This window comes from Geotrypetes seraphini, chromosome 17, assembly GCF_902459505.1.
Source record: "Geotrypetes seraphini chromosome 17, aGeoSer1.1, whole genome shotgun sequence".
Lineage (NCBI taxonomy): Eukaryota > Metazoa > Chordata > Amphibia > Gymnophiona > Dermophiidae > Geotrypetes > Geotrypetes seraphini.
In genome coordinates, this window is record NC_047100.1 from 40,082,021 (window position 1) to 40,107,993 (window position 25,973).

At 39.8% G+C, this 25,973-nt stretch overlaps 1 protein-coding gene across 6 annotated transcripts in view; it reads left to right on the top strand.

Moving 5' to 3' along the window:
* The window catches only part of DNAH1 (dynein axonemal heavy chain 1), an 813,109-nt gene that overhangs the window by 449,673 nt on the left and 337,463 nt on the right, over positions 1 to 25,973 (top strand). For all 6 annotated transcript variants that reach the window (XM_033926650.1, XM_033926656.1, XM_033926654.1 and 3 more), the window contains 3 exons: positions 9,385 to 9,534; positions 13,684 to 13,770; positions 16,755 to 16,941. In XM_033926650.1, the coding sequence (XP_033782541.1) occupies positions 9,385 to 9,534; positions 13,684 to 13,770; positions 16,755 to 16,941 (424 nt within the window). The remainder of the gene's footprint in view (positions 1 to 9,384; positions 9,535 to 13,683; positions 13,771 to 16,754; positions 16,942 to 25,973) is intronic.

Consider the following 25,973-nt stretch of genomic DNA (forward strand, 5'->3'; position numbering starts at 1 on the left):
AAAGTTAACCAGATAATTTATCTGTTGATAATTAAATCTTGTTGAAAGATTTAAAATGAATAAAGATTTATAAAAAAAAAAAAAAGAAGACATAAGAACTTTGAAAATCTTGGCTTTTGTGGAAAATGTGTAGGAGTAGTTTCCTTCTTTGGCCACACTTCTTGAAGATGTGCTAACTCTGTCTTACCCCCCTGAAGACATGCAAGTGAAACGGGGTACTCCTTTAGGGATTTTCAATTGGTCAATGCACATTCGCATGGCACTTTGACTTGAATTCATGTGGAATGGACATGAATGACTGAATTTGGACTGAGCCCTTCTGAATAGTTTCTCAGCTTTGGATGAATGGAACTTGTGAAAGCTAAGTATTTGGGACTTTTTTCTATGTTGCTGGACATTTGTTCTTTTACAGCTGATTTGGTCAAGTTGTTATAAGGACTGTATTTAATTCAGCACTTGCCTTCCCATGTTACCTGGCATCTCTAAGAAGTGATCCATTTTTCTTCATCTGCTTTTCTATACTTGCCACTCCTGCTGTTGGATAGAAAGTGAACTAACACTTGTGGCGGTGGAGGGTTTTTTTGCCTATGATGAACTAAGGACTCGCTTGTTTTACAGCTTTTGCTGTTTTGATGAGTTCCTTGACTGGTTGTGAGGCTTTTTTCTCCACCTTGTTTTGTGTGTTGCTCACTTTCTACCTCAGCTGAAGGAGATAGTCTTTTTATGTATATGTGATTTCAATTACCCCAACATTAATTGGCTAAATCTTACATCGGGGGAGTTCTAGGGAGGTAAAATTCCTAGACATCATAAATGACTACTTCTTGGAGCAACTGGTCTGGGAACCAACAAGAGGAGGAGCTATTTTGTGTTTGGTTCTTAGTGGAATGCAAGGCATATTACAGGAGTTAACTGTGTTGGAACCACTGAGAAACAATGATCATAACATGGCCAAATTTGAGCTGATACCGGGAATGATATCACAAAAGAAATCTACAGTAGAGCCATTTCATTTTCGAAAAGGCATCTATGATAAAATGAGGAAAATGATTAAAAAGAAGCTGCGTTAGTGTCTTTTTATCGCTGGCCATGGAAATAAAAGCTCCAATGCTCATAGAATTCCCATGAGCATCAGAAAATTTTACTGCCACGGCCAGTGATAAAAAACGCTAACGCAGCTTCATAAAGGGGGGGGAGGAAGGGTGTATGTAGTAAATTAGGTGATATGCCATAGAGCAGTGTTTCTCAACTCAGTCCTGGAATACCCCCTTGCCAGTCAGATTTTCAGGATATCCACAGGACCGAGTTGAGAAACACTGTCTTAGAGAATTTGTACTATACCTTCAGATTATGATCTTTTTTTTTTTTAATTCTTTATTCATTTTCAAATTAAACAAGAAGTGCATAAAAGAATATATTACAACAAATTATTCCAGAATAGCACTTTGATATCTGCCATATAAACATTTAGTAAAATCAATAACCCCCCCTACCACCTGCCTTTCAACATATTTTCAATAAAAAATATACACATATTATATATCATAGTATAACATAATATGTAACATTATTTCCAACTCCCTCCCCCCTTTCAGATTATGATCTGATTTGTACGGTGTCAGCATCTATGAGACAAACTTGGTTTTTTCTTTTACATAGAGCTTTTTGGACCCCTGTTCGTTTACAAAAGATAGATAGTTCTAAGTCTAATAGATGCTGGCACTGTCATGTTGAAGTCGGGACATTAGACCACCTTTTATTCTATTGTCCATTTATCTTATCATTCTGGAAAGCAATTTGTCCTCAAATCAATAGGATGTTGGAAAATCCGGTAGCCTTGACATATGATACTATTTTATTTGGCACAACTATGAGAGCAAGAAGTCAAATTTCGGCAAGCAACAACAAACTTCTGTTTATTTTAACTGGAATAGCAATACAGCAAATAACATATAATTGGAAAAAACATGACATGTTAAACTACAATTTCTGGTGAAATTCTGTATGCCATATATACAAAATGGAACTCACCATTACAACACAAAAAGGCTATATGAGTAAATTTCAAAAAGTCTGGGGACCGTTAACAGATTTCTGTAATGAATGATTAACTTTTCCCATGATAAGATATTTGATTAGAGGGGAATGGGGTGGGATTTTATTTCTGATTATTACATACTAGATCAATATTTGAATGAATTTACAATAAAGTTGATTTTATGTATTATTGATTGGGAGGGAGGGAGGGATGGGGGATTATTATATTCAATAAGAATTATATAAATTTAGATTTCTTGCATAATATTATAACTTTATATAATATTAATTTTCTAAAGAAATGTTAAATTTGATGTTAATATGTGAGTTAATCAAGTGTGTATATTCAAGTTTCTAATGAGTTTATTTGAAACACTTGTTGTAACATAAGAAAATGAATAAAGATTTATAATATATGATCTGATTTGTATGGGGGCGTGGCTTGGACGCGAACTCGGATGGTTGGATAAACGAGTAGCTCCACATAGACAAGCATATATATAAGAAAAACTACCAATATTTTTAAGAAAATACTAAAATAAATTACAGCATGACTTCTACAAAACAAAATAAAGCTGATTTGGGAGCCGGAATATCTGGAAGCAACAAGAGGTCGAAACCAGAGCCAGGTACACCCTCTAAAACCCCGCTGCCAACAGAAAAAAATCTTGACGTTATGGAAGAACTGAGACAAATAAAAGAAATTGTCTTAGATAGTAATAAAAAACTACAAAAAGCGATAGAAGAAGCCGCAATACTTACTAAAAGAGTGGACATGACAGAAAACAGAATTTCAACATTGGAAGATAATACAGAACAATTAAACATAGATATGAGACATAGCAAAATCATATGGAAAGAAGTGACAGAAATAAAAAAAAATCTTGAAGACAGCCGAAATCGCGAACGAAGGAATAATTTGAGAATAATTGGATTACCGGAAGGAGTGGAAAAAAATGACCCGATTGCCTTTCTGGAAAAATTTCTACCCAAAATATTGCCACTAAAATTTAAAACAGAACTAGAAATCGAAAGAGCACACAGGATTCCAACACAAAGAAACAACACTCAAACGGGTCCAAGAACTTTGATATTTAAACTTTTAAGGCATCAACAAGCAATTGAAATATGTCAACTAGCTAAGGAATACAAGAATCTCAAATGTCAGGACTCAAAAATACATATAGTCCCAGATTTTGCGAAAGAAACAGCATTAAGAAGAAAACAATTCCTAGACATGAGACCCCAACTGAGATCTCTAGGAGCCAGATTTGGGCTTCTTTACCCAGCGGTAATGAAGGTTACCATTGCCAACAAAACACAAAACTTTACGGATCCTATAAAACTGCAAGAATTCTTAACTCAACAAGAACAACCAATGACAATTTAAAGACTTTTGATGACTACTATATAAAAATATAAACTTATATATTTTATATGGATTGCGAGACTTTCAATATGGAAAAGGAACTTTTTAAAAAAAAACATCGGTTGAAGATTTGAAACTTTCAAGGCAACGGAAAAAGAACACACAGGGATCGAATTAAAAATTTGAATAACATTCTTCATGGAAAGCAAAGAGAAGATAAAAACCTGATGAAAACGCAAGAATTAATTCTAGAATTCTAAATAGAATAGACTTACATGCAGGAATGAAAACTGGACAGAGATCCGTCTTCGAATGGTGACGAAGGAAGTTTTTCTCTTAAACAAAAGACTGAAAGATGCACTGATTGGTTGAAAATAGTGAGGGCGGAGTAATGAAGAGAAAGAGAATTATCCTTCAATCACGAAGATGATTATAGAAAAAGGGAGAACAACATGTAATGATTGGTTTACTCGAAAGATTTTCAATGAAGGGCGGTACTTCCGGTAAAACTTGCGTTTCAAATCCATTACAATGCGTTTCAGATAGGTTACATTAGAAAATATTTACAAAAAGAATTTATATTGAAACGCAAAATTTCCGAATAAAATTTTGAACTTTATATTCATTCTTAATATAGAAAAAATGTAATTTACAATAAATCCAGTTCTCCCTTTTTCTGTTTGGTAGTAAAAGAATCTGGCATCCCCAGTATGAATAAAATAACCCCCTCTTTTGCGGAGCTGTGATGGCGGTTTCTGACACGGGGGGCCATACTAGATGGCACTGCTACCAAGGCTTATAGAAAATTGAAGTCCATCTAGGAAGAAACGAGGGGGCTACCCGTGCTGGAGGCTGCTATTGCAGTTTCGTAAAGGAAAGACTGAGTCTGGATGCCTTCAACATGATACTTTTGTCACCACTCATACCCAGGTTTGTAAGCTTTCCAAGGGGACAATAATTCATCACATTGAAAAGATCCAAAAAAAAAAAAAAATTTTATAATTGATGGTTTTAAAAACAACATAGTTTGATATTTGATATTTGAAAAATAAGTAATGTAAAGAATGAATATATTTTATCATATTTAAAAGGGAAAGGGGAAAAAAAAAAATACAAAAATATGATAGATATTATTTCATTTGGAATAAGTCATTCTTATAAACTTAAAGAAATACAAATAAAGAAATTAATCTTTTATATTTTAAAAATGACCAAAATTGTTTTTTTTGATTCAGGAAAAAAGAAAAAAATTTTTTTTACAAATATAGAGAAATTCAAGGTAGTACTTTAGATAAATTATTAATAGCTTGAAGGAGTTATCTAAATCTAACCTCAATCTGCGTATCCAAGTTTTCGTAATTAATAAGGGAGGGAAGGGAGGGATGGGAGGGAATAAAGGGAAGTTATATAAAGAAAATATGGGTATAAATGAGGGAAAAGATATAAAATATTTAAAATACTGGGAAAATTTTATTTTTATTAAAAATATATATTATTTAATTACTGAAAAATTTAAAAAGATAAATGGATCTTAAAATAATGTCAATAAATGTTAATGGTCTAAATCATATGATAAAAAGGAAAAAAGCATTATCATTTTTAAAAAGGCAAAATACAGATATGCTTCATACAAGAGACCCACCTCTCACATATAGAATCTAATAAGCTAGAAGGTGGTTGGGTCAAACACTGTTTTTTCTCACCAGCTATAGGGAAAAAAGCGGGTGTTGCTATTTTAGTTAATAGAAAATGTTCTGCTTCATTCAAATTAAAAGCTTCAGATATTCATGGAAGATGGGTAATTGTAGAAATGAAAATGGGAAATACTACCATGACGTTGTTTAATATATACGCCCCTAATTCGAACCAAAATGAATTCTTTAAAACTCTTCAACAACTGATTTTGCCACTGGCTACTACAAATCTTATAGTAGCTGGGGATTTCAATGCTGTAATGGATCCTTTATTAGATAAAAACCCAAGTAGAGTAATGAAATCTATGGGATTAGAAAATTTAATTCAATCTTGCGATTTAATAGATATTTGGCGAACACTTCATTTTGATGGTCGGGAATTTTCTTTTTGTTCTCATGTTCATAATTCTTTTTCAAGAATAGATTATATTTTTACGTCAAATCAACTAGCACAACTGGTGACACAGGCCGCCATTGATCCTATTATTTTATCTGATCATGGTGGAGTATGGATTAAAATTAAAATTATTGAACAAAATAACAATAGACCAATTTGGAAGTTGGATAATACATTGTTGACTGATCCAATTTTTTGTGAAAATCTTCTAACAAAAATGAAAGAATTTTTTCAAATAAATGATAAAGATGAGATTAATAGAGAAACTCTATGGGATGCCTTTAAGGCATCAATTAGAGGGCAAATAATTTCTTATTCGGCTTTCATTAAAAAACAAAATAAAAAACTATTTTTGATCTTAGAAAAAGAGATTAAAAATTTGGAATCAAAACTTATAGAAAAATGGGAATATTCTACTCAACAAGAATTATTAAAACTAAAAGTTAAATATAATGAGATCTCATCTAAAATGATTAGGAAAGATTTGTTCTCTCAACAAACATTGTATTATGGTAACTCAAATAAGACGGGAAGAATATTGGCAAATTATCTTAAAGCAAAAAAAAGGAAAACAAAACTAATTGCTATAAAAGATGAAAATGGTGATATATATACACAAAATGAACCCATTTTAAAACAATTCCTAAAATTTTATAAATCTCTTTATTCTTCCGAGACTTATATAAATAAAGAAAAAGATGGTTTAGAATTTTTGAAAATGTTAAGGGGTCCAAAAATTCCTGAACATATAAAACGAAGTATGGAAGTGCCAATATCACTAAAAGAATTAGGAACAGCTTTGAAATCCCTTAGAGTTGGATCCGCTCTAGGTGGTGATGGATATACGGTGGAGTTCTATAAAACATTTCAAAATTTTATACTACCCTATTTATTAAATCTTTATCAATACCAACTCAATAAAGGTTATATTAATGGCACTATAGCAGAATCTTTAACTATTGTTTTGCCAAAACCTAATAAAGATCCCACATTGGTCTCAAACTATAGGCCAATATCTTTAATAAATGTAGACGGAAAATTATTAGCAAAAATACTTGCATTAAGATTGGCTAATGCTCTCCCCCACATTATAGGTATGCATCAAACAGGATTCGTTGCTCAAAGACATTCATCTCACAATACCAGATTAACATTCCATATGCTATATTTAACAAAGAAAATGAATGAGCCTACTTTTGCTGTTTCATTAGATGCAGAAAAGGCTTTCGATAGAGTAGAATGGCCTTTTATGTATCAGGCAATGCAATGGTTTGGTATAGGTACTGGATTCATACAAATGATACAAACATTGTATAGCTCCCCTTCTGCAAGATTATATATCAATAATACTTTTTCAGAAAAATTTAATCTACAGAGAGGAGTTAGACAAGGATGTCCCTTGTCTCCTTTGCTGTTTGATATTGTTTTAGAACCCTTAATATTAGCTATCCAACAAGCAAAGGAGATACAAGGTATTCCTCATTCAGACAGAGAATATAAAATATCTGCTTATGCAGACGATTTGTTATTATATTTGAGGAATCCAGAATCTACCATTCCATATCTACTCGAACTAATTGAGAAATTTGGAAGTTTTTCAGGATATAAAATTAACTGGAATAAATCAGAAGTTCTTCCTCTAAATGTATATTGTACAAAAGGTTTATTTGATACATTCTCTTTTGTTTGGAAGGAAGAATCTATTAAATATCTTGGAATTTGGATAACAAAAACAGTAGATGAGACAATGAAAATTAATGAAAAATGTCTAATACAAAAAGTGACAGAACTGTGTGAGCAATGGAATCCTTTACATTTATCTTGGTGGGGAAGAGTACAAACCGTTAAAATGATGATTTTGCCTATAGTTTGCTACCAAATGGGGATGATACCAGTTTTCTTTCAAGAATCTTTCTATACAAAATTAAATAGAATTTTGACAAAATTTATTTGGCTTAATAAAAAACCAAGAATTGCTTTAGTGTCGCTGCAAAAACCAATTAAGGAGGGAGGGGTAAATTTTCCCAACTTTTATAGGTATCATCAAGCCTATATTTTACGTCATGGTATGTATTGGATCCTCCCAGAGCCCACTGATAATATTCCAGACTGGTTCTGGCTGGAATGGAGACTTATATTTCCATTACGTCTGAGTCATGTAATTAGTATCAAAATGCCAAGGTTATACAAAGATCATAAAATATTTATGGATACATGGAAAACTCTAAGATACATAAGTAATTTAACTCAAATTCCAATTAATAAATCAACTACTCAAACAATATGGCTAAACCCCAAGATCAAAATTGGCGGTTTTAAAGTCATCTGGAAACATTGGGTGACAGCAGGCATTCGTATTTTGGACGATGTAATAAAAAATGATAAGATGCTGGAGTTTTCACAATTGCAACATAAATTTGGTCTTAATAAAACACAATATTTTAAATGGTTGCAATTGAAGCAATCTATTCAGGAAGGGTTCCCTGAATGGAAAAACCTTGCTAAATATCACAGTTTAGAATTCTTATGTTTCCAGATGGACTCAATAGGACATAAAGCCGCACAGTGGTATAAAATAATATCTGGATTTATAAATAAAAAACCTAAAAATGGTCTTAGAGACATTTGGAGCATTGAGATAAAACACCAAATTAGTGCATCTCAATGGCCACGACTTTGGTCTTGGAGGCTAAAATGTACGGTGTCAGCATCTATGAGACAAACTTGGTTTTTTCTTCTTCACAGAGCATTTTGGACCCCTACACGTTTACATAGAATTGATAGCTCTAAATCTAATAGATGCTGGCACTGTCATACTGAAATTGGGACATTAGACCATCTTATATTCTTTTGTCCATTCATCTTAACATTCTGGAAATCAATTTGGCCCCAAATTAATAGGATGCTAGAAAATCCAATAGCCTTGACATATGGAACAACAATGAGGAAAAAAAGTCAAATATCATCAAATAATAACAAACTTTTATTTATTCTAACTGGAATAGCAATACAACAAATCACATTCAACTGGAAACAACATGATAGATTGAATTATATGTTTTGGTGGAATTCTGTATGCCATATATACAAAATGGAACTCGCTATTGCAACACATAAAGGATATATGAATAAATTTCAAAAAATATGGGGACCATTAAAAGATTTTTGTAAAGAATAATAAATTTCCCCATGAATAAAAATTGAACAATCTAAAGACCGTTAACAGATTTCTCCTAATGAATGATTAACTTTTCCCAAGATAAGATATTTGAATAGAAGGGAAGGGGGTGGGCTTTTAATTCCGATTATTACTTACTAATCCAATATTTGAACGAATTTACAATAAAGTTAAATTTATGTATTATTGATTGGGAGGGAGGGAGGGAAAGGGGATTGTTATATTCAATAAGAATTATATAAAATTAAATTTCTTGCATAATATTATAACTTTATATAACATTAATTTTCTAATGAAATGTTAAATTTGATGTTAATATATGAGATGATCAAGTGTATATGTTCAAGTTTCTAGTGAGTTTATTGAAACACTTGTTGTGACATAAAAAAAATGAATAAAGATTTATAATATATGATCTGATTTGTATGCAGAAAAGGCTGTACATTAAGGGAGAAATTTCCTGTCTGTAAATTGATTTTCAGAGGGAAACTCTGAATGGAATATTGGGTATGAAGGGAAGGGCAGGTATTGTGAGCTTGTATTTCTTTATATATAATATGTATAATCCAATACATAAAAGCATTAAAATCAACATAAAAGTCATATCTTTCATCATAAATAACATCTGCTTTTACTTTGCTGTCTGAGAGGCAAAAGGATACTTTAAATATCATCCTCTCAGTTATGATGGTCTTGTGCTATTTTATAGGCTCTCTTCCGTCCTGTTGCTATGATGGTCCCAGATTATGCCATGATTGCGGAAATTTCGCTTTATTCCTTTGGTTTCAATAATGCTAAAGTCCTTGCTAAGAAAATCACCACTACATTCAAGTTGTCATCCGAGCAGCTCAGTTCTCAGGTAAGGAACTTTATTATCCATTGTTTTGCCTTCTAATTAATCCTTCTCTTTCACCTGCCTGAGGTTGCCATTGATTTACCTTCAGTATGTCTTACACAGTCAGCACTAATAGTCCATGTTGAAAAGCATTTCTCCCAATCTCTTGAAATTTCTCAAAGTTCACATGTCACCAGATGGCTTTAGTTTTCCTGTTGGACATGGAGCAGTACTTCTTTGAGCCTGTTCCCCATAACGATTGTTTTCTATTCTTTGTTATTCATCTGCTCAGTTCAAATTTATTTTCCCTTAGGCATTTCTCATCTTGTAAAGTTAATGAGTTTTTTTTTTTTATTTTCTTGACCGCTTCCTCCTTCTCTAATTTTCCAGCTCTCTAAAAACCTGCTTCAATTGAGCAGTAGCATAAGTAGTGTCATAATAAGAAGGGTGCAGTCTTCCTAAGGGCACCGCACCCCTCCTCCTCCTCTTTGCCCACCTCCTCTGCTTATTGCGCATGCATGCTACTTGCCTTCCCCCGTACCTTTTTTACTTACCTGGTGCAAGGTTGCTGCTCGTTTCAGCATTGGCGGTCTCTGATGTCACGTGCGTCAAAGGGCGAGCAAACACTGATGTGGTCATGCTACTCATACCGGAGAGGTTAAAAAGGGAAAGGGAAGGGAGCGCATACTTGGTAAGGGGGGGCAGGGAAGGGGCACTACTGAGTATAAGAGCTTCATTAACACTAAGGAGGTAGTTTATGTAATGTAATGTAATTTATTTCTTATATACCGCTACATCCGTTAGGTTCTAAGCGGTTTGAAGAAAATATACATTAAGATTATAAATGAGAAGTAAGAAGGTACTTAAAAAAATTCCCTTACTGTCCCGAAGGCTCACAATCTAACTAAAGTACCTGGAAATTAATAAAGAAGAGAAAATAAAGATGGTTGAAAAAAGAAAAATTCTATGTTTACTGCTGCAGAATGACTAATGAATATGAAAACTGTACCTGTGTTGTCCATAGCTTTTTCCAAACAAAGAACAGGAACCAGGCGTTGATCTGAAACTATTTGTCTCATGGATTGTCTCCAGCCTGTTTTCTGAATGAAGATGTTTCATGGAAATTGCTCTACAGGCTTTGTATTCACCATTATACAAAACAGCACTAGTCAATTTTATTATTAGGTTTTCTTTATTTACTGTTGAAGATTTGTGATCTTGATGTTAGTTGGACTGAGTGACCTCTGATGCAGGGGTTCCTTAGACGCTGAAACACAATTCTGTGTTGGGTCCACAGCTTCTGCTTGTGTCCTTTTCTGAAATAACCAAGTTGGTCTTACATCAGTGATCTTCAGTGTAGTGAACATAAGAATGACTCTGCTGGGTCAGACCAGAGGGCCATCGTGCCCAGCAGTCCACTTGCGCGGCGGCCCGTCAGGTCCAGGACCTGTGTAGCAGTCCTCTATCTGTACCCCTGTATCCCCTTTTCCTTCAGAAAATTGTCCAAGCCCTACTGTACTCTGTCCTATCACACCCTCTGGAAGCGCATTCTAGGTGTCCACCACCCGTTGGGTGAAGAAAAACTTCCTAGCATTGGTTTTGAATCTGTCCCCTTTCAGCTTTTCCGAATGCCCTCTTGTTCTTGTAGTTTTTGAAAGTTTGAAGAACCTATCCCCCTCTACTTTCTCTATGCCCTTCATGATCTTGTAAGTCTCTATCATATCTCCTCTAATTCTCCTCTTCTCCAGGGAAAAGAGCCTCAGGTACTCCAGTCTCTCAGTGTATGAAAGGTTTTCCATACCCTTTATCAAACATATCGCTCTCCTCTGAACCCTCTCGAGTATCGCCATATCCTTCTTAAGGTACGACGACCAATATTGGATGCAGTACTCCAGTGTTCCCACTTCCTTTTCTACTGTTATTTTAAAACTTCCATTTACAACTGCCTTAACATGCAAATGTAAGGAGGCATTCACAAAGGGAGAACAGCCTGTCTTTACAGTGGCCAGTCCAGGTCACTAGTACCTGGCAAAAACCCAAAGAGTAGCAACATTCCATGCTACTGATCCAGAGCAAGCAGTGACTTCCCCATGTCTATCTCAAGAACAGAATATGGACTTTTCTTCCAGGAAATTATCCAAACCTTTCTTAAAACCAGCTACGCTATCTTATTCTTACCACAACCTCTGGCATTGCGTTCCAGAGCTTAACTATTCTCTGAGTGAAAAAATATTTCCTCCTATTGGTTTCAAAAGTATTTCCCTGTAACTTCATTGAGTGTCCACTAGTCTTTGTTGTTTTTGATGGAGGGAAAAAATCGATCCACTTGTAGCCGTTCTACTCCACTCAGGATTTTATAGATTTCAATCATATCTCCCCTTAGTCTTCTCTTTTCCAAGCTGAAGAGCCCTAACCTTGTTAGTCTTTCCTTATACGAGAGCAGTTCCATCCCCTTTATCATCTTGAAAAGCGTGGGTGGAGCATGTACGTTACATTTACATTTGTAACTTACAGAATGCTAAGGTGCTTGTTGGACACATTTATGCCTCTTATTGACATGACATAGGTGGGTGTGCTTAAATGTAGGCAAATACTTGTTGAGGACACTGTATATTATAAAACACTTATGTGCATAAATGAACTTATAGAATATGCTGTTGGCCTGTGTAATTTGTAGCACTCAGTTATAGAACTGCCCCAAAGTGTCTCAGAACACCTTTACAGTCTACCTCAGCAGTTTCCAAATAGGGACTCTGCACAGGAAAATCATTCCTGCTCCAGTTAACTGCTAGACCACCAGGGTTTTCAAGGTAGGCTGTAGAGGTCTGAGAGGAGGGAGGAAGGCGGGTGGTTCATAGTTGGCCAGATAGGAGGGATTGCTCCTATACTGGCTCACCACTGGACCACCAGAGGTTAAGTCAGGCCTGCAGTGAAACCAACGAAGGTGATGCCAGCCGGTTTTGTGGTTGCCAATTACTGTCCTGAAAGGCAACAGCCTTACTAGTTTAGATTTTTAAAATACTTTGTGTTAAAACTGGACATGTGTAAAAGTTTCAAATGATGTAATATTGTGTACTTGATGTAAGATGAAAAATGAATAAAGAATTTGGAGAAAAAAAAAATCTGGACATGGAAGCATGGGGGTGAGACTGTGTCTGGGATCTTTTATACTCGTCTTCCCAGGATAGTTTCAAAACACTGAGGAAGTGAAGAAGCAACCAGGGAAGTCAAGTTTCAAATTCCATTGACATTCCTTGTAACCTTGGGCAGGTCGCTTCACCCTCAATTGCCACAGGTATAAACTTAGATTGTAATTCTTACTATATCTGCATGTAATTCACCTTGATCTAGTAATAAAAAAGCTTAAACTAAATCCAAATAAATAAAATCTAGCTTGGATAAAAATTGGTATCTGACAGGTAATCAAGCGTCTATTGTTGGAGTGTAGACGGAGATGACTAGGTACTGTGTTTCCCCGAAAATAAGACCTAGCATGATTTTGGAGGTAGGTCTTAATATAAGCCCTACACCCAAAAAACAGCCCTAGTCATAGGCAGCCGCGCTTTCCCCACCACACCATCGAACCCCCACTGGGGCTTGGTTGGGAGGGAAGGATGGAGGGTCATTGGCGGTTCGGTGGCGGGCGGCAGCAGGTGCTCAAGGGTTCTGCTGTACGATTGATGGAAGGGACGGAAGGATGGAAACTGGGCATGGGTTCTGATGCACAGGGGGATATGAGGGAGGGAAGGGGGGAAGCTGGGCAAAGGGTTTTGCACAATGGATGGGAGGGAAGGATGGAAGCTGGGCAAGGGTTCTGCTGCACAGGGGGATGGAGGGATAGAAAGATGCTGCAGAGGGAAGGCACAAGGGGATGGGTGAGAGGGGAGGAAAGATGTTGCACATGTGCGGGAAAGCAAAGAGGAAGAATTGGGGGGAAGGAAAGGAAGGGAGAGATGATCATGTACATGAAAAAAATAAGCCCTACCTAAAAATAAGACCTAGTACCTTTTTGGGGCCCCAAATGAATATAAGACACTGACTTATTTTCAGGGAAACATGGTAAAATAGATAGATCAGTTGGCCTTTTTCTCCCCAAATCTACTGTATTACAATGAGCACACATTTTGGTCTGACTCCAAGATATTACTTGAAATTTTATTTTGTTTGTTGCAGGATCACTATGACTTTGGAATGAGAGCTGTAAAGACTGTAATCTCTGCTGCTGGAAACCTGAAGAGAGAAAACCCTGAGATGAATGAAGTAAGTTCATCAGCCTGCACCTTTTTCTTTTGATTCCATAGTAATATCTATCTACATAGAAGTAGCTCTCCAATGAATTATGAAAGTATACTTAATCTGAAGACAATCAGAATATCATTGTCCTCATGAGTAGATGATGTTATCCGATAAGAACTTGAAAGCTCACATTACTTACAGTTTCCCATGTAAGTGAGAGCCTTTCCATTTCCCTCCCATGCTCCACCCATTGGTATGCTCCCTTATATTTACTTGCTTTACCACTTACACATACCCTTACAGAATAGCATTTAGTTGTTCTGCTAGCATGTAAGTATACACTTAACCACAAAAGTGCTATGCTATTTGCTGTAAATTTTCATGCTGGGGGGGGGGGTGTAAATACAGGCACCCAGCCATAGTATTACAATACTATACAGCAGTATGTCTCAAACTGTGTGCCATGACACAGTGGTATGCCTCGAAGAGATTCTGGGTGTGCCACGAGAGATTCCAGAATTTTACTTTACTTTTGAAAATTCCCTTCATAAGTATACACTAGAATAGATGACATGTACATTGCATATGCAAGAGTCTATCAATGTTATGAGCACCTGTGTGCATAAGGATACAACTGCCCAGACAAGCATCATTCTTTGACGTGATTGGTCCTTGAGAACTAACGGCAAGTAATTTTATCTTAATTCATCACTTGACATTCTTATTTGTATTATTCCAAATAAATAATTATATAAAAAACCCACCCCTCCCACCCATATACCAATAAATAACAACTATCAATATATTATCCGTCATAATCCCACCCACCCTTATCTTATCCAATATTCTGGTGTTTAAGATGTCTGATCACTAGAATAAATCATCAATGGCCCCCAAATCTTTTTAAACTTATTATAATTACCTTGTTGCAAAGCAAATACCCTTTCCATTTTATAAATATGGCACACTGAATTCCACCAAAAAGTATAATTTAGTTTAGTATAATCTTTCCAATTCCCTGTAATCTGCTGAATGGCAACCCCTGTTAATATTAATAAAAGTTTATTATTATTAGCTGAAATTGGGCTTTTAAATCTCATTGAAGTACCAAATAATATTTTTTATTTTTTATACAGTGATTATCCTAACTTAAGCAACAAAGCAATCAAGGTTTTGTTACTGTTGGATCTTCTTATCTTTACAAACTTGGATTTTTAGCTCTGACAGAAATTAAATTGAAAAAAAGAGAATGACTGCAGCTGGTGGATGATGAAATGCATATTTGCTTGTCGACTATCAAGCCACGTTTTGAGTTAATTTACACTCAAAAACAAGCATATTCATCACATTGATTAGCAGTTCTATTCTACCTACTTTAATTTCACCATTGTTACAATTACCCATACATAGCTTAAAGAACTTTAAATAACTCGGTTTTAATTTTTGATTAGTTTTGGGGTCTGCGTGGAGGACCCATGACGTTTTGCTCTTGAATGTGTGTAGCCTTAGTCTGCAAGGGCTCTTCTGCTGTGGTCCTTGGCACTCTGCTCATGTTTATGCAGTTATCTGCTGTATCTACTTACACTACGGCACGAGAGACTTTCCAGCACCGAGGCGCTCAGGAACACATGGAGCCATATTTTGTTCCACTTTTGGTGGTGCTCACTTTGCTCCAGGTTGGTCTTGATCGAGGCCTCTCTGCAGCGTCCATTTGGGTCCAAGTGGCTGGACTCTTTTTTTCATGCCCAAGGTCATCCTTCATCGTTGGCGTCTCGCCCTGACGTTACCAGATTCTGTCAGGAACTCTGCATTGAACCACCAATTTATCTACTGTTCCTTTTCTGGGACCTCACCCTGGTGCTCTATAATCTATCCAAGACTTCCTTTGAGCCTTTTTGGGATGCTTCCCTTTTGGCCTTGATGCTCCAGATGATTTTTCGGATCGCTGTTCTATCAGTGAGCCATGTCTCCAGACTCCATGCTCTTTATTGCAATGAACCATTCCTCTGAATCTTGGAGACTGGGATTTCCTTGCACACAGTTCCTTTCTTCCTGCCAAAACTGGTCTCGGCTTTCCGCGATGAAATAACCGTAATGAATTGTCCCATTCTGCCCCCTTCTTGGATGAACCTGCATAAGTTATTCCAGTAGATGCAAGTCTCAAGGATGGTGGGGGATGGGAGAAAGAACTGGCTGGAGCTTGGATGCCGGGGAGGGGGGTTTAAAAGAAGGATCGGGGAGGATCAGAACCTGGGGGCCGTAACTGAACCAGGGGAAATGGATGGGGGGATCACTTCAGGTGGGGATCAGAATCAGGAGAGAGGTTGGGGGATCGAAGTGGAACTAATGTTGGTTGTGGCACCAATCTAGAACTTATAAAGGTACCAGCAGATATTCAGTGCTAGCACCTGCATAGCTAAGTGATCAGAGATAGGACAGCTTTTTCTGTGGTCCTGTCTGGTTACTTGACTATACAGGCACTAGTATTGGATATGACCTGTGCCTCTATTAGTGCCAGCTCTTACCTGACTCTGCCCTCAGACCTCTCCTATACTGGCTGCTTTTGGATTGAGCAGTTACAGCTGATATTCAGTGGCACTGCCTGGTTAACTGCTACCAGAGGCTGCACCATTCAGCATGGTTTAAGCAGAGATTGTTATATGATTTGTGGTCTTATATCCTGCCAATTCCTTACTAAGTGGAGTTCAAGATGGGTTACAATCTGTAGTAATTGTTATTACATAGAAGTACAGTGTAAAGCCATGGTAGTCTCAAGATTTTAACATAGTCTACAGATATACTAAATTATAAGCAGCATTTTTTTTATATAAGGATAATATCTAGTATTGGATAAAGGCCCAATTAGTTATTTGACAGAAACTTATGGAAAAGCCATAATTATTGGGATCAGATATCTTTGGAAATAATGGAAGCTGTAGATATGTTTAAGGATAACAGCTGGAAGATTTGTGTTTGCATATTGGTTTTGAGCTGTGAACTTTTTTCAGGAATTGATCTGTTTAAGAGCTATCCGTGATGTCAATGTGCCCAAGTTCCTTCAGGGTGATCTCAAACTCTTCAATGGCATTGTCTCAGATTTGTTTCCCAAAATCAAAGAAGAGGCGATTGATTATGGCATCTTAGAGGAATCAATCCGCAGCACCTGTATCAAGAAGAATTTGAAAGATGTGGACGGTGAGTGCAAAGCCTGCTTTTATTTAGTATCAACCCCCACAGTGGAGCATATTTGTTTCAGTCCATTTTGGGAGTGATTTTATACAGAACTAAGCATATAGAGCAATGTTTTCTTGCCCTAATAGACTTATAAAATTACCTGGTGATATATGCATGTACAAAATAGGTATGTAAACACATAGAGGGGCATTTTCGATAAGACATCTAAAGTCTGACTTTGGACTTTCCTGCAAAATGTCCAAAAGTCGGGGCAGGGAAACTTCCATTTTTTAAACCGATAGACGTCTAAATTTTGTTTGAAAATTGCCTACTTAGACGTCTTGGCCATCGGACATCCAAACCTAGGATTCTTAACTTTACAAGCCATTTTCGACCATCAAAACGTCCCAAGTTCAAAACATCCATATCCAGACCATTTGGATGTGGGAGAGGCCAGCGTTGTAATTAGAGAGTTGCGCGGGGACAGAAATCCCACCCGTCCCCGCCAAAGTCCCACCCGTCCCCACCCGTCCCCGTGAGGAATCCCACCCGTCCCCACCCTTCCCCGTGAGGAATCCCTCCGTCCCCACCCGTCCCCGCGAGGAATCCCCTCCGTCCCCACCCGTCCCCGCGAGGAATCCCCTCCATCCCCGCCCGTCCATATAAACTTCAGAAATAGTTATTTCATTTAATTATGTTACTGAATTAAAGGCTCTGGTAGAAACCATTTACAAATAAGCAAAAAGACTTTATTAATTTGAAAATATTAATTGGGAAGAATACATACTTTGCAAATGGGTTTCTACCAGAGCCTCTAATGTTTATAAATTTTTATCAACACAACTAATATACTACTTTATCCTGAAGCAAAATAAAAAAAAAGAAATATAATTCTTTTCCTACCTTTGTTGCCTGGTTTCTGCTTTCCTCATGTTCTCCAAGATGCCTTTAATAAATCCTAATCTTTTCTTACTGCTTACTTATTTACCTTTATACCAAAAGTCCCACTTCTTGCTTTTCATATTTCAGTTATTCTTGAGGATTTTACTTTTACCAAGCACCCCTGTCCTTATGTTTATCCCTCCCCTCTACCACATTTCTTCTTATCTTATGTAACTTTTCCCTCCCTTTTCTTTTAACCCCACAGTCATGTCTGTCTGTATATGTCTAATATGTTTTACCAATATATTTCCACACTACTATAACTAGTTTTTACTTTTATTATAAAAAATTGCTTTTATTGTTAACCGGTCAGATATTTATTTTATGATCGGTATATCAAAAACTAATAAACTTGGAAACTTGGAAACTCATTCAATTCCTTCCATCCACTGTCTCTCTTCCTTCTGCATCTTCCATTTGCTCTGTTACTGTGCCTCTCCCTTTCTTCCCCCTTCCAAATTGGTCTGGCACCCATCTTCTTCTCTCCGCTCCCCCCATAGTCTGGCATCTGTCTTCTTCCCTGCCAGCGTCTTCTCCCTACTCTCTCTTCCCCATTTCCTTTTAGCGTCCTTCTCCCCCCATCTTCCCCATGTCCTGTCAGCGTCCTTCTCCCCCCTCTGCTTCCCCATGTCCTTTCAGCGTCCTTCTCCCTCTCTGTCTTCCCCATGGCCTTTCAGCGTCCTTCTCCACCCCCCCCGTCTTCCCCATGTCCTTTCAGCGTCCTTCTCCACCCCTTTGTCTTCCCCATGTGCTTTCAGCATCCTTCTCCCCCCTCTGTCTTCCACAAGTGCTTTCAGAGTCCTTTCCCCCCCCCTTCCCATGGCCTTTCAGCGTCCTTCTCCACCCCTTTATCTTCCCCATGTCCTTTCAGCGTCCTTCTCCACCCCTTTGTCTTCCCCATGTGCTTTCAGCATCCTTCTCCCCCCTCTGTCTTCCACAAGTGCTTTCAGAGTCCTTCCCCCCCCTTCCCATGGCCTTTCAGCGTCCTTCTCCACCCCTTTGTATTCCCCCATGTGCTTTCAGCGTCCTTCTCCCTCCTCTGTCTTCAAGTGCTTTCAGCGTCCTTCTCCCCCCCTCCTTCTCTACCGCCCCGGGTGCAGCACAGCCGGCCAGGTCCCCTTACTTTTGTGGCACTTCCCCGACCGACTGACAACAGCCCCGGTCCGACAAACCTCCCTGCCCTTAACTGCGAATCTAAATTACCTTATTACAGCTGCTGTAAGAAGATAATTTAGATTCGCGGCTACAGGGCAGGGAGGATTGTCGGACCGGGGCTGTTGTCGGTCGGTCGGGGAAGTGCCACAAAAGTAAGGGGACCTGGCCGGCTGTGCTGCAACCGGGGCGGGGTGTGGCGGGGCGGACCGCCCCGTCCCTTGGTAGCTACTCGAACCGCGAGGCTACTCTCCTCCTTACCTGCACTGCCTGCAGCACAGAGCCAAACGGAAGTCTTCCCGTGTCAGTCGCGCGGCTCTTCTCTCTACCTTCTCTGCTTGCAGCACAGAGCCGAACGGAAGTCTTCCCGACGTCAGTGCTGACGTCGGAGGGAGGGAGGGCTTTGTTTAAGCCCTCCCTCCCCTCCGACGTCAGCGCTGACGTCGGGAAGACTTCCGTTCGGCTCTGTGCTGCAAGCAGAGAAGGTAGAGAGAAGAGCCGCGCGACTGAGTACATCCAGCCCCGCAGGAACCCCGCGACCCTCGGAGACGTCCCCACGGGATCCCCGCGACCCTAGGGGGCGTCCCCACGGGATCCCCGCGACCCTAGGGGCGTCCCCACGGGATCCCCGTGACCCAAAGGGGGAACCCGCGGGATGCCCGTCGTCCCCGTTCCCGTGCAGCTCTCTAGTTGTAATATGCTAACAGAGCAGTGGGGTACCTTAGAGCAGTGTTTCTGAACTTCTTCAAGCCAAGTACTCCCTAAGTCTTACAAATATCAACCAGGTACCCTAGTTGCACTTCCCTAACACTATTCCTGAAGTTTTCTGTTAGCTTGATTTTTCTCTGTAGAATATCTTGGGAAATGTTCAATTATACTCTGTAACATGATTATTTCCATAAAACTTTGCTTTTGTGACCAAGATAGTCAAATTTTGCAATTTACCTATTTAAAATGTGAAAATGCCAAGTTTTCATCTTTTCACTCTTATAAAGTCATAAAAAGCAACATATGAATCACAATTAACATATAAACAATTAACATTTATATTGAAATTAAACAAAAATGATCACAGAAGATTTAGAAGTGAGCAGTTTTTTGAGTATTGCAATTTTATTGTAAGTTATGTTCACGAATCAGCCCCCAGATGTAGAGTCTCATTATATTGTGCGTGGTAGCAGTGTTCAAAGTTCAGTGTATCCTGGTGGAAGGGCTCACCTTGCTCCTCTGAATATGCTTTCATGTTCTTCTTGAATATCTCAAGATGAGCATCATAGAAATGGACTTTGGGAGACATCCTACAGCAGTGTTTCTCATCTTTTTCAAGCCAAATACCCCTATGTCTAACAAATATCAGCCAAGTACCCTGCCCAAACTCCGCCCCTGACTCCCCCAATAATAATAGTACTAATTGTAATGCAATTTCTTCCATTCATTTTTCATATACATGCAATATAGTCTTCATAATACATTATTTGCAATTAGATAATAGAACCAAGAAATGTTCTAAAAGGAATGTTAAACTTGACCAGTACTGCTCCCAGCCTCATCCTTTTCTCAAATGCCTCAAGGGTGGTTTTCAAGGGTGATGATGCAGAGGAACTTAAAGAAATATTGTTGAATCTGGAGGATGTACTAAGTCAAATTGACAAGTTAAAAAGTGATAAATCGTCTGGACCGGATAGTATACATTCCAGGGTACTAAAAGAACTCAAACATGAAATTGCTGACCTTCTGTTAGTGATCTGTAACCTGTTGCTAAAATCGTCTGTAGTACCTGAAGATTGGATGGTAGCCAATGTTACACCGTTTTTTTTAAAAAGGGTTCCAGGGGAGATCTGAGAAATTACAGACCTGTAAGCTTGTAAGTCTATATGTGGAACATATAGACAAACATGATTTAATGAGACAGGATCAGTATGGATTCAGCTGAGGGGAGAACTTGCCTCACCAATTTGCTTGACTTCTTTGAAGGTGTGGATAAAGGTGAGCCGGTTGATGTAGTGTATCTAGATTTTCAGTAAGCTTTTGATAAAGTGCCGCAGGGGTCTGTACTGGGACCAGTGCTATTTAACTTATTTATAAATGATCTGAAAATTGGAAGTGATTAAATTTGCAGATGACACTAAACTGTTCAAAGTTGTTAAAACGCATGTAGATTGTGAAAAATTGCAGGCGGACCTTAGGAAATTGGAAGACTGGGCATCCAAGTGACAGTTGAAATTCAATGTGAACAAATGTAAAGTGATGCACACTGGGAAAAATAACCCAAATCACAGTTACCGGATGCTAGAGTCCACCTTGGGGATTAGCGCCCTTTCACTGAATTTGCGGTGGCAGCAGCCAATAAAGCAAATAGGAAGCTAGGAATTATTTAAAAAGGGATAGTTAACAAGACTAAGAATGTTATAATGCCCCTGTATCACTGCATGGTTCAACCTCATCTGGAGTATTGCGTTCAATTCTGGTCTCCCTATCTCAAGAAAGATATAGTTGCACTAGAAAAGGTTCAAAGAAGAGCGACCAAGATGATAAAGGGGATGGAACTCCTATCATATGAGGAAATACAAAAAAGGTTAGGACTCTTCAGCTTGGAAAAGAGACAGTTGAGGGGAATAGAATGGGTACAAGTGGATCGATTTTTCACTTCATCAGAAATTACAAAGACTAGGGGGGGGACTCGAAGTTACAGGGAAATACTTTTGAAACCTCTAGAACACATTACCAGAGGTTGTGGTAAGAGCGGATAGCGTAGCTAGTTTTAAGAAAGGTTTGGACAATTTCCTGGAGGAAACGTCCATAGTCTGTTATTGAGAAAGATATGGGGGAAGCCACTGCTTTCTCTTGATTGGTAGTATGGAATGTTGCAACTCCTTGGGTTTTGGCCTGGATTGGCCACCACAGGAACAGGCTACTGGGCTTGATGGACCATTGGTCTGACCCAATAAGACTATTCTTATGCTCATAATGGTAACTACAACCACCTCCCCCCAAAAAAAGCATACTGTACACAGATAAAATTTTAATTATCATTTATATTTGGGGTTTTTTTTCAAAAAGGTCAAGATAGATGACTTTAAAATATGCAGTGTAACCTCAGTAACAATTATAGAAAAATAGACAAATATTGTGCTAAATATAGACAGCAGATATAAATCCTCAAAACTGGCACATTTTGATCACTAAATTGAAAATGAAATCATTTTTCCTATCTTTGTTTTCTGGTGATTTCATGAGTCTCTGGTTGTACTTCCTTCTAACTGTGTATCCATTATTTCTTTCTTTCTGCCTCCTGCATGCTTCCTCTCCTCCGGACCTTATTCCCTTCCCCAACCAACATCTCTCTCTGTCCCTCCATGAGTCCAACTTTTCTTCCTCTCTCCTCTACTCCCTCCTTCACTATGTCCAACATTCCTCCCCCTTGCATCCCCTTCAACCTGTCCCTTTGTTCTCTCTCCACCACCATATCTAACATTTCTCCCTCTAATCCTTCTCTTCCCCACGCATCTCTCACTCTCTGCCCAAGGAAAATCCTTCCTTTCCCTCTCACTCACACACTCATGCCCAACAATTCTCCCATTAGTGCTTCAATCCTCCCTCCCTTCTGTGTCCCATGTTCGTGCTCCCAGCCTTACCTTCCAGCTTTTGTCCCAAATTCTCTTCTCCCTCCTTTCTCCCTTTGTCCCATGATCATGTGCCCTCTCTTCCTTACTTGCTACAACGTTCTTGCTCCCTTCAGGGCTGTCCAGCTGGGCTGCTCCTGCCTTCAGCCGCAGTGTCTCTTGGCTGACCCACACTGCACTTGGCTGACCCACAAGCCTTCCCTCTGACATCAGCGTCCCTGTGTAGCAGAAGGCCAGAAGGAGCAGCCCTGAAGGAGTTAACTGCTATCTCCCAGTGACCCGGAAGGCTTTCCTCTGACATCTGCTCTGCCATTGGAGGGAAGCCTTTTCAGTTCAGCTTCAGCAGAGGGGGAATGCAGAAAGGAGGGCATGGGATCCCCAGTGACGGTGGCGATTAAGGAGGAAGGGAGGTGGGAGACTTGTACAGTGCCGCGTACCCTTAACAAGTGGCTTGTATACCTCTAAGGGTACTTGTAGAGAAACTCTGTCCTACAGCCCATTTTGCTGTAATTCTTCACCAGATTCTCAACCAACTGCACATAGATTTTGGCCTTGTGATTGCCTAGGAAGCCCCAAACCACTGCGACAAAGCTTTTCCAAGCCACTTTCTACTTCATAGCTATGTTCTTGGGAAATTCATTGCACTCCAGGATCTTCTTTATCTGTGGTCCGACAAAGTTTTGACCTTTGCCTCAGACAGATTAGGAAAGATGACTTGAAGGCTTCTGACTCTTTATCTAGAGTTCTGACAAATTGTTTCATTAGGCCCAATTTGATGTGCATTGGTGACATCAGCACCTTCCAGAGGTCCACCAGTGATTCTCATTTGACGTTGTTCCTCCCCACGGAGAACTTTATCTGCTGTGCGCCTTTGTGTCCCTGCTGTCCCTAAAGGCAGAGATAGCAGGGAAACTTGGTAAAATCACCTTGGAAACCCATTAGGAATACCACCATTATCCCAGGACAAGCAGGCAGCTATTCTTGACTGATGGGTGACGGCACCGACGGAGCCCCGGTACGGACACTTTTAGAGTGATTGCACTCTAAGAACTTGGAAAGTTCTGGTAGGCCGCACCGCACTTGTGCCTTCCCGCCCGCGCGCGCGAGTGCCTTCCCGCCCGACAGAGGCGCGCGGTCCCCAGTTTTCTTGTTTCCGCGGAGCCAAGAAGACGCACGTTTCAACGGCTGTTGAACTTTTTCTATTTTTTCGCCTTCCTGCTCGCGTAAACTTCTTGGGAAATATTGTTTCCCTCTTTTTATTTATTTATTTTCTTTAAAAAAAAACAAAAAAAACCCGAATTTTGGTTTTCTTATTATTTTTTCGTTTTGCCCGGCGGGGCCTGCTGCCACCATCGAGGCCTCGGCCTTCGATTTGGCAGAAGCCGTGTTTACGTTCATGCCCCCCCAACCCGGCTTTAAAAAGTGCCAGCGGTGCGCGAGGCCTATTTCTAACTCTGACCCGCACAACTGGTGTTTGCAGTGCCTCGGACCTGACCATCGGGCATCCACCTGCACACACTGTGCCACTCTTCAAAAAAGAACCCTAAAAAACCGTCAAATTCAGCAACGGTTATTATTCGGTACCGACATGTCGGACACGGCGGCACCGGTCCCTACTTCGATCCCGACGCAGTCGGCACCCGTCTCATCGACGCCGCGCGATACCGCGTCGGCGCCGCACCAGTCAGGTAAGCCGGCTAAGAAGCCTTCCCCGCTGGAGCGTCCTCCGGTCAAAGTAGCAGAGAGCCCAATCCTGCCGACCGCGAGGCGCCCACGGAAGCGCTCCGCACCGATAGAGGTAAGCCCCTCGACATCGGGTTCCTCTTCGGAGTGTAGAGCGGCACCAAAGGTACCGCAGAAGAGAAAAGCGGTACCGGTGCCTACTTTAGACGAGCGCATTGCTGCCGTCTTACAAGTGCAATTGGAAACTCAGCTAAAACAAATCCTTCCTGCACTCCTGGTACCGAACCTTCCGGTACCGGTCCGGTCTGAGCCATCGGTGCCGATAGTTACACAGCCTATGCTCTCGGCTTCCTCTTTGTCGGCACCGACACAGTCTACTTCCATGCCAGTCCTAGCACCAGAGTCGACTGCTCAGCATCAGGCTATTCAGACTGCGGCACTGATGCAACGGCAATCTCCCGGTACCGTCTCTATGAGATCAGGAAAATCGGTACGCAAGTCCCGACACCTTGATCCCTCCACTCCAGATTCTCGACGCAGTTTTCAAATTCGAGATCCTGATCTGTGGGGTGATTCAGAGGACCCTATGCTCTCTGAAGGGGAATGTTCATCTGGTGATGAGGATCCTTCTACTTTAGATCCATCCTCTAGACCAGATGTATCTTCATTCTCATCCTTTTTAAAAGAGATGTGTGACTCTCTCTCTATCCCCTTGGAGGCTGAGTCGAAAAAATCCAAAGCTTTTCTTGAAGCACTGGATTTTGACCAACCTCCAAAGGAATATCTCAAGCTACCCCTCCATGATATCTTGAGAGAGACCTTTTACAAGAATTTGGAGACACCCTTGACTATTCCTGGAGCACCTCGCAAATTGGACTCCTTATACAAAGTCATCCCAATTCCTGGGTTTGACAAACCACAGCTCCCACATGAGTCCCTCTTGGTTGAATCCACTCTGAAAAAATCCATGGGAGCTAGTGTGTACGCCTCAATCCCTCCTGGCAGAGAGGGAAAGGCCATGGACAAATTTGGCAAACGGCTATACCAAAATGCCATGTTAGCCAACAGGTCAGGGAATTATGCATTCCACTTCTCCTTTTATCTTAAACATCTAATTCAAGATCTCACTACTTTTGAGAAGTACCCCCCTGACCGTAAAAAATCTGCTTTTCGCCGCACTACTTCATCACTGTTGCAGCTTAGGAAGTTCATGGTCAGGTCGATCTATGACACCTTTGAGCTGACCTCTCGGGCTACAGCTATGTTGGTGGCTATGCGTCGACTGGCGTGGCTCAGAGTGTCAGAACTAGATGTCAATCATCAAGATCGACTAGCTAATACACCGTGCCTAGGGGATGAGCTGTTTGGAGAATCCATGGACTCCACCACTCAAAAGTTGTCGGCACATGAAACTAGGTGGGATACTCTCCTCAAAACCAAAAAGAAAACCCCACCTTCCAGGCCTTTTCGCCAACAGTCGGCCTACCAACGTCGATTTGTTGCTCGCCCTTTGCCACAAGCCCAGCAACAACCCAGACGTCAGCGACAACAACAGAGGCCAGCTGCTAGACCAGCACAGCAGCAACAACAGGTGAAGCCTCCCCCTTCACAAAAATCCACTCAACCTTTTTGACTTAGTTCTCTAGGACATAG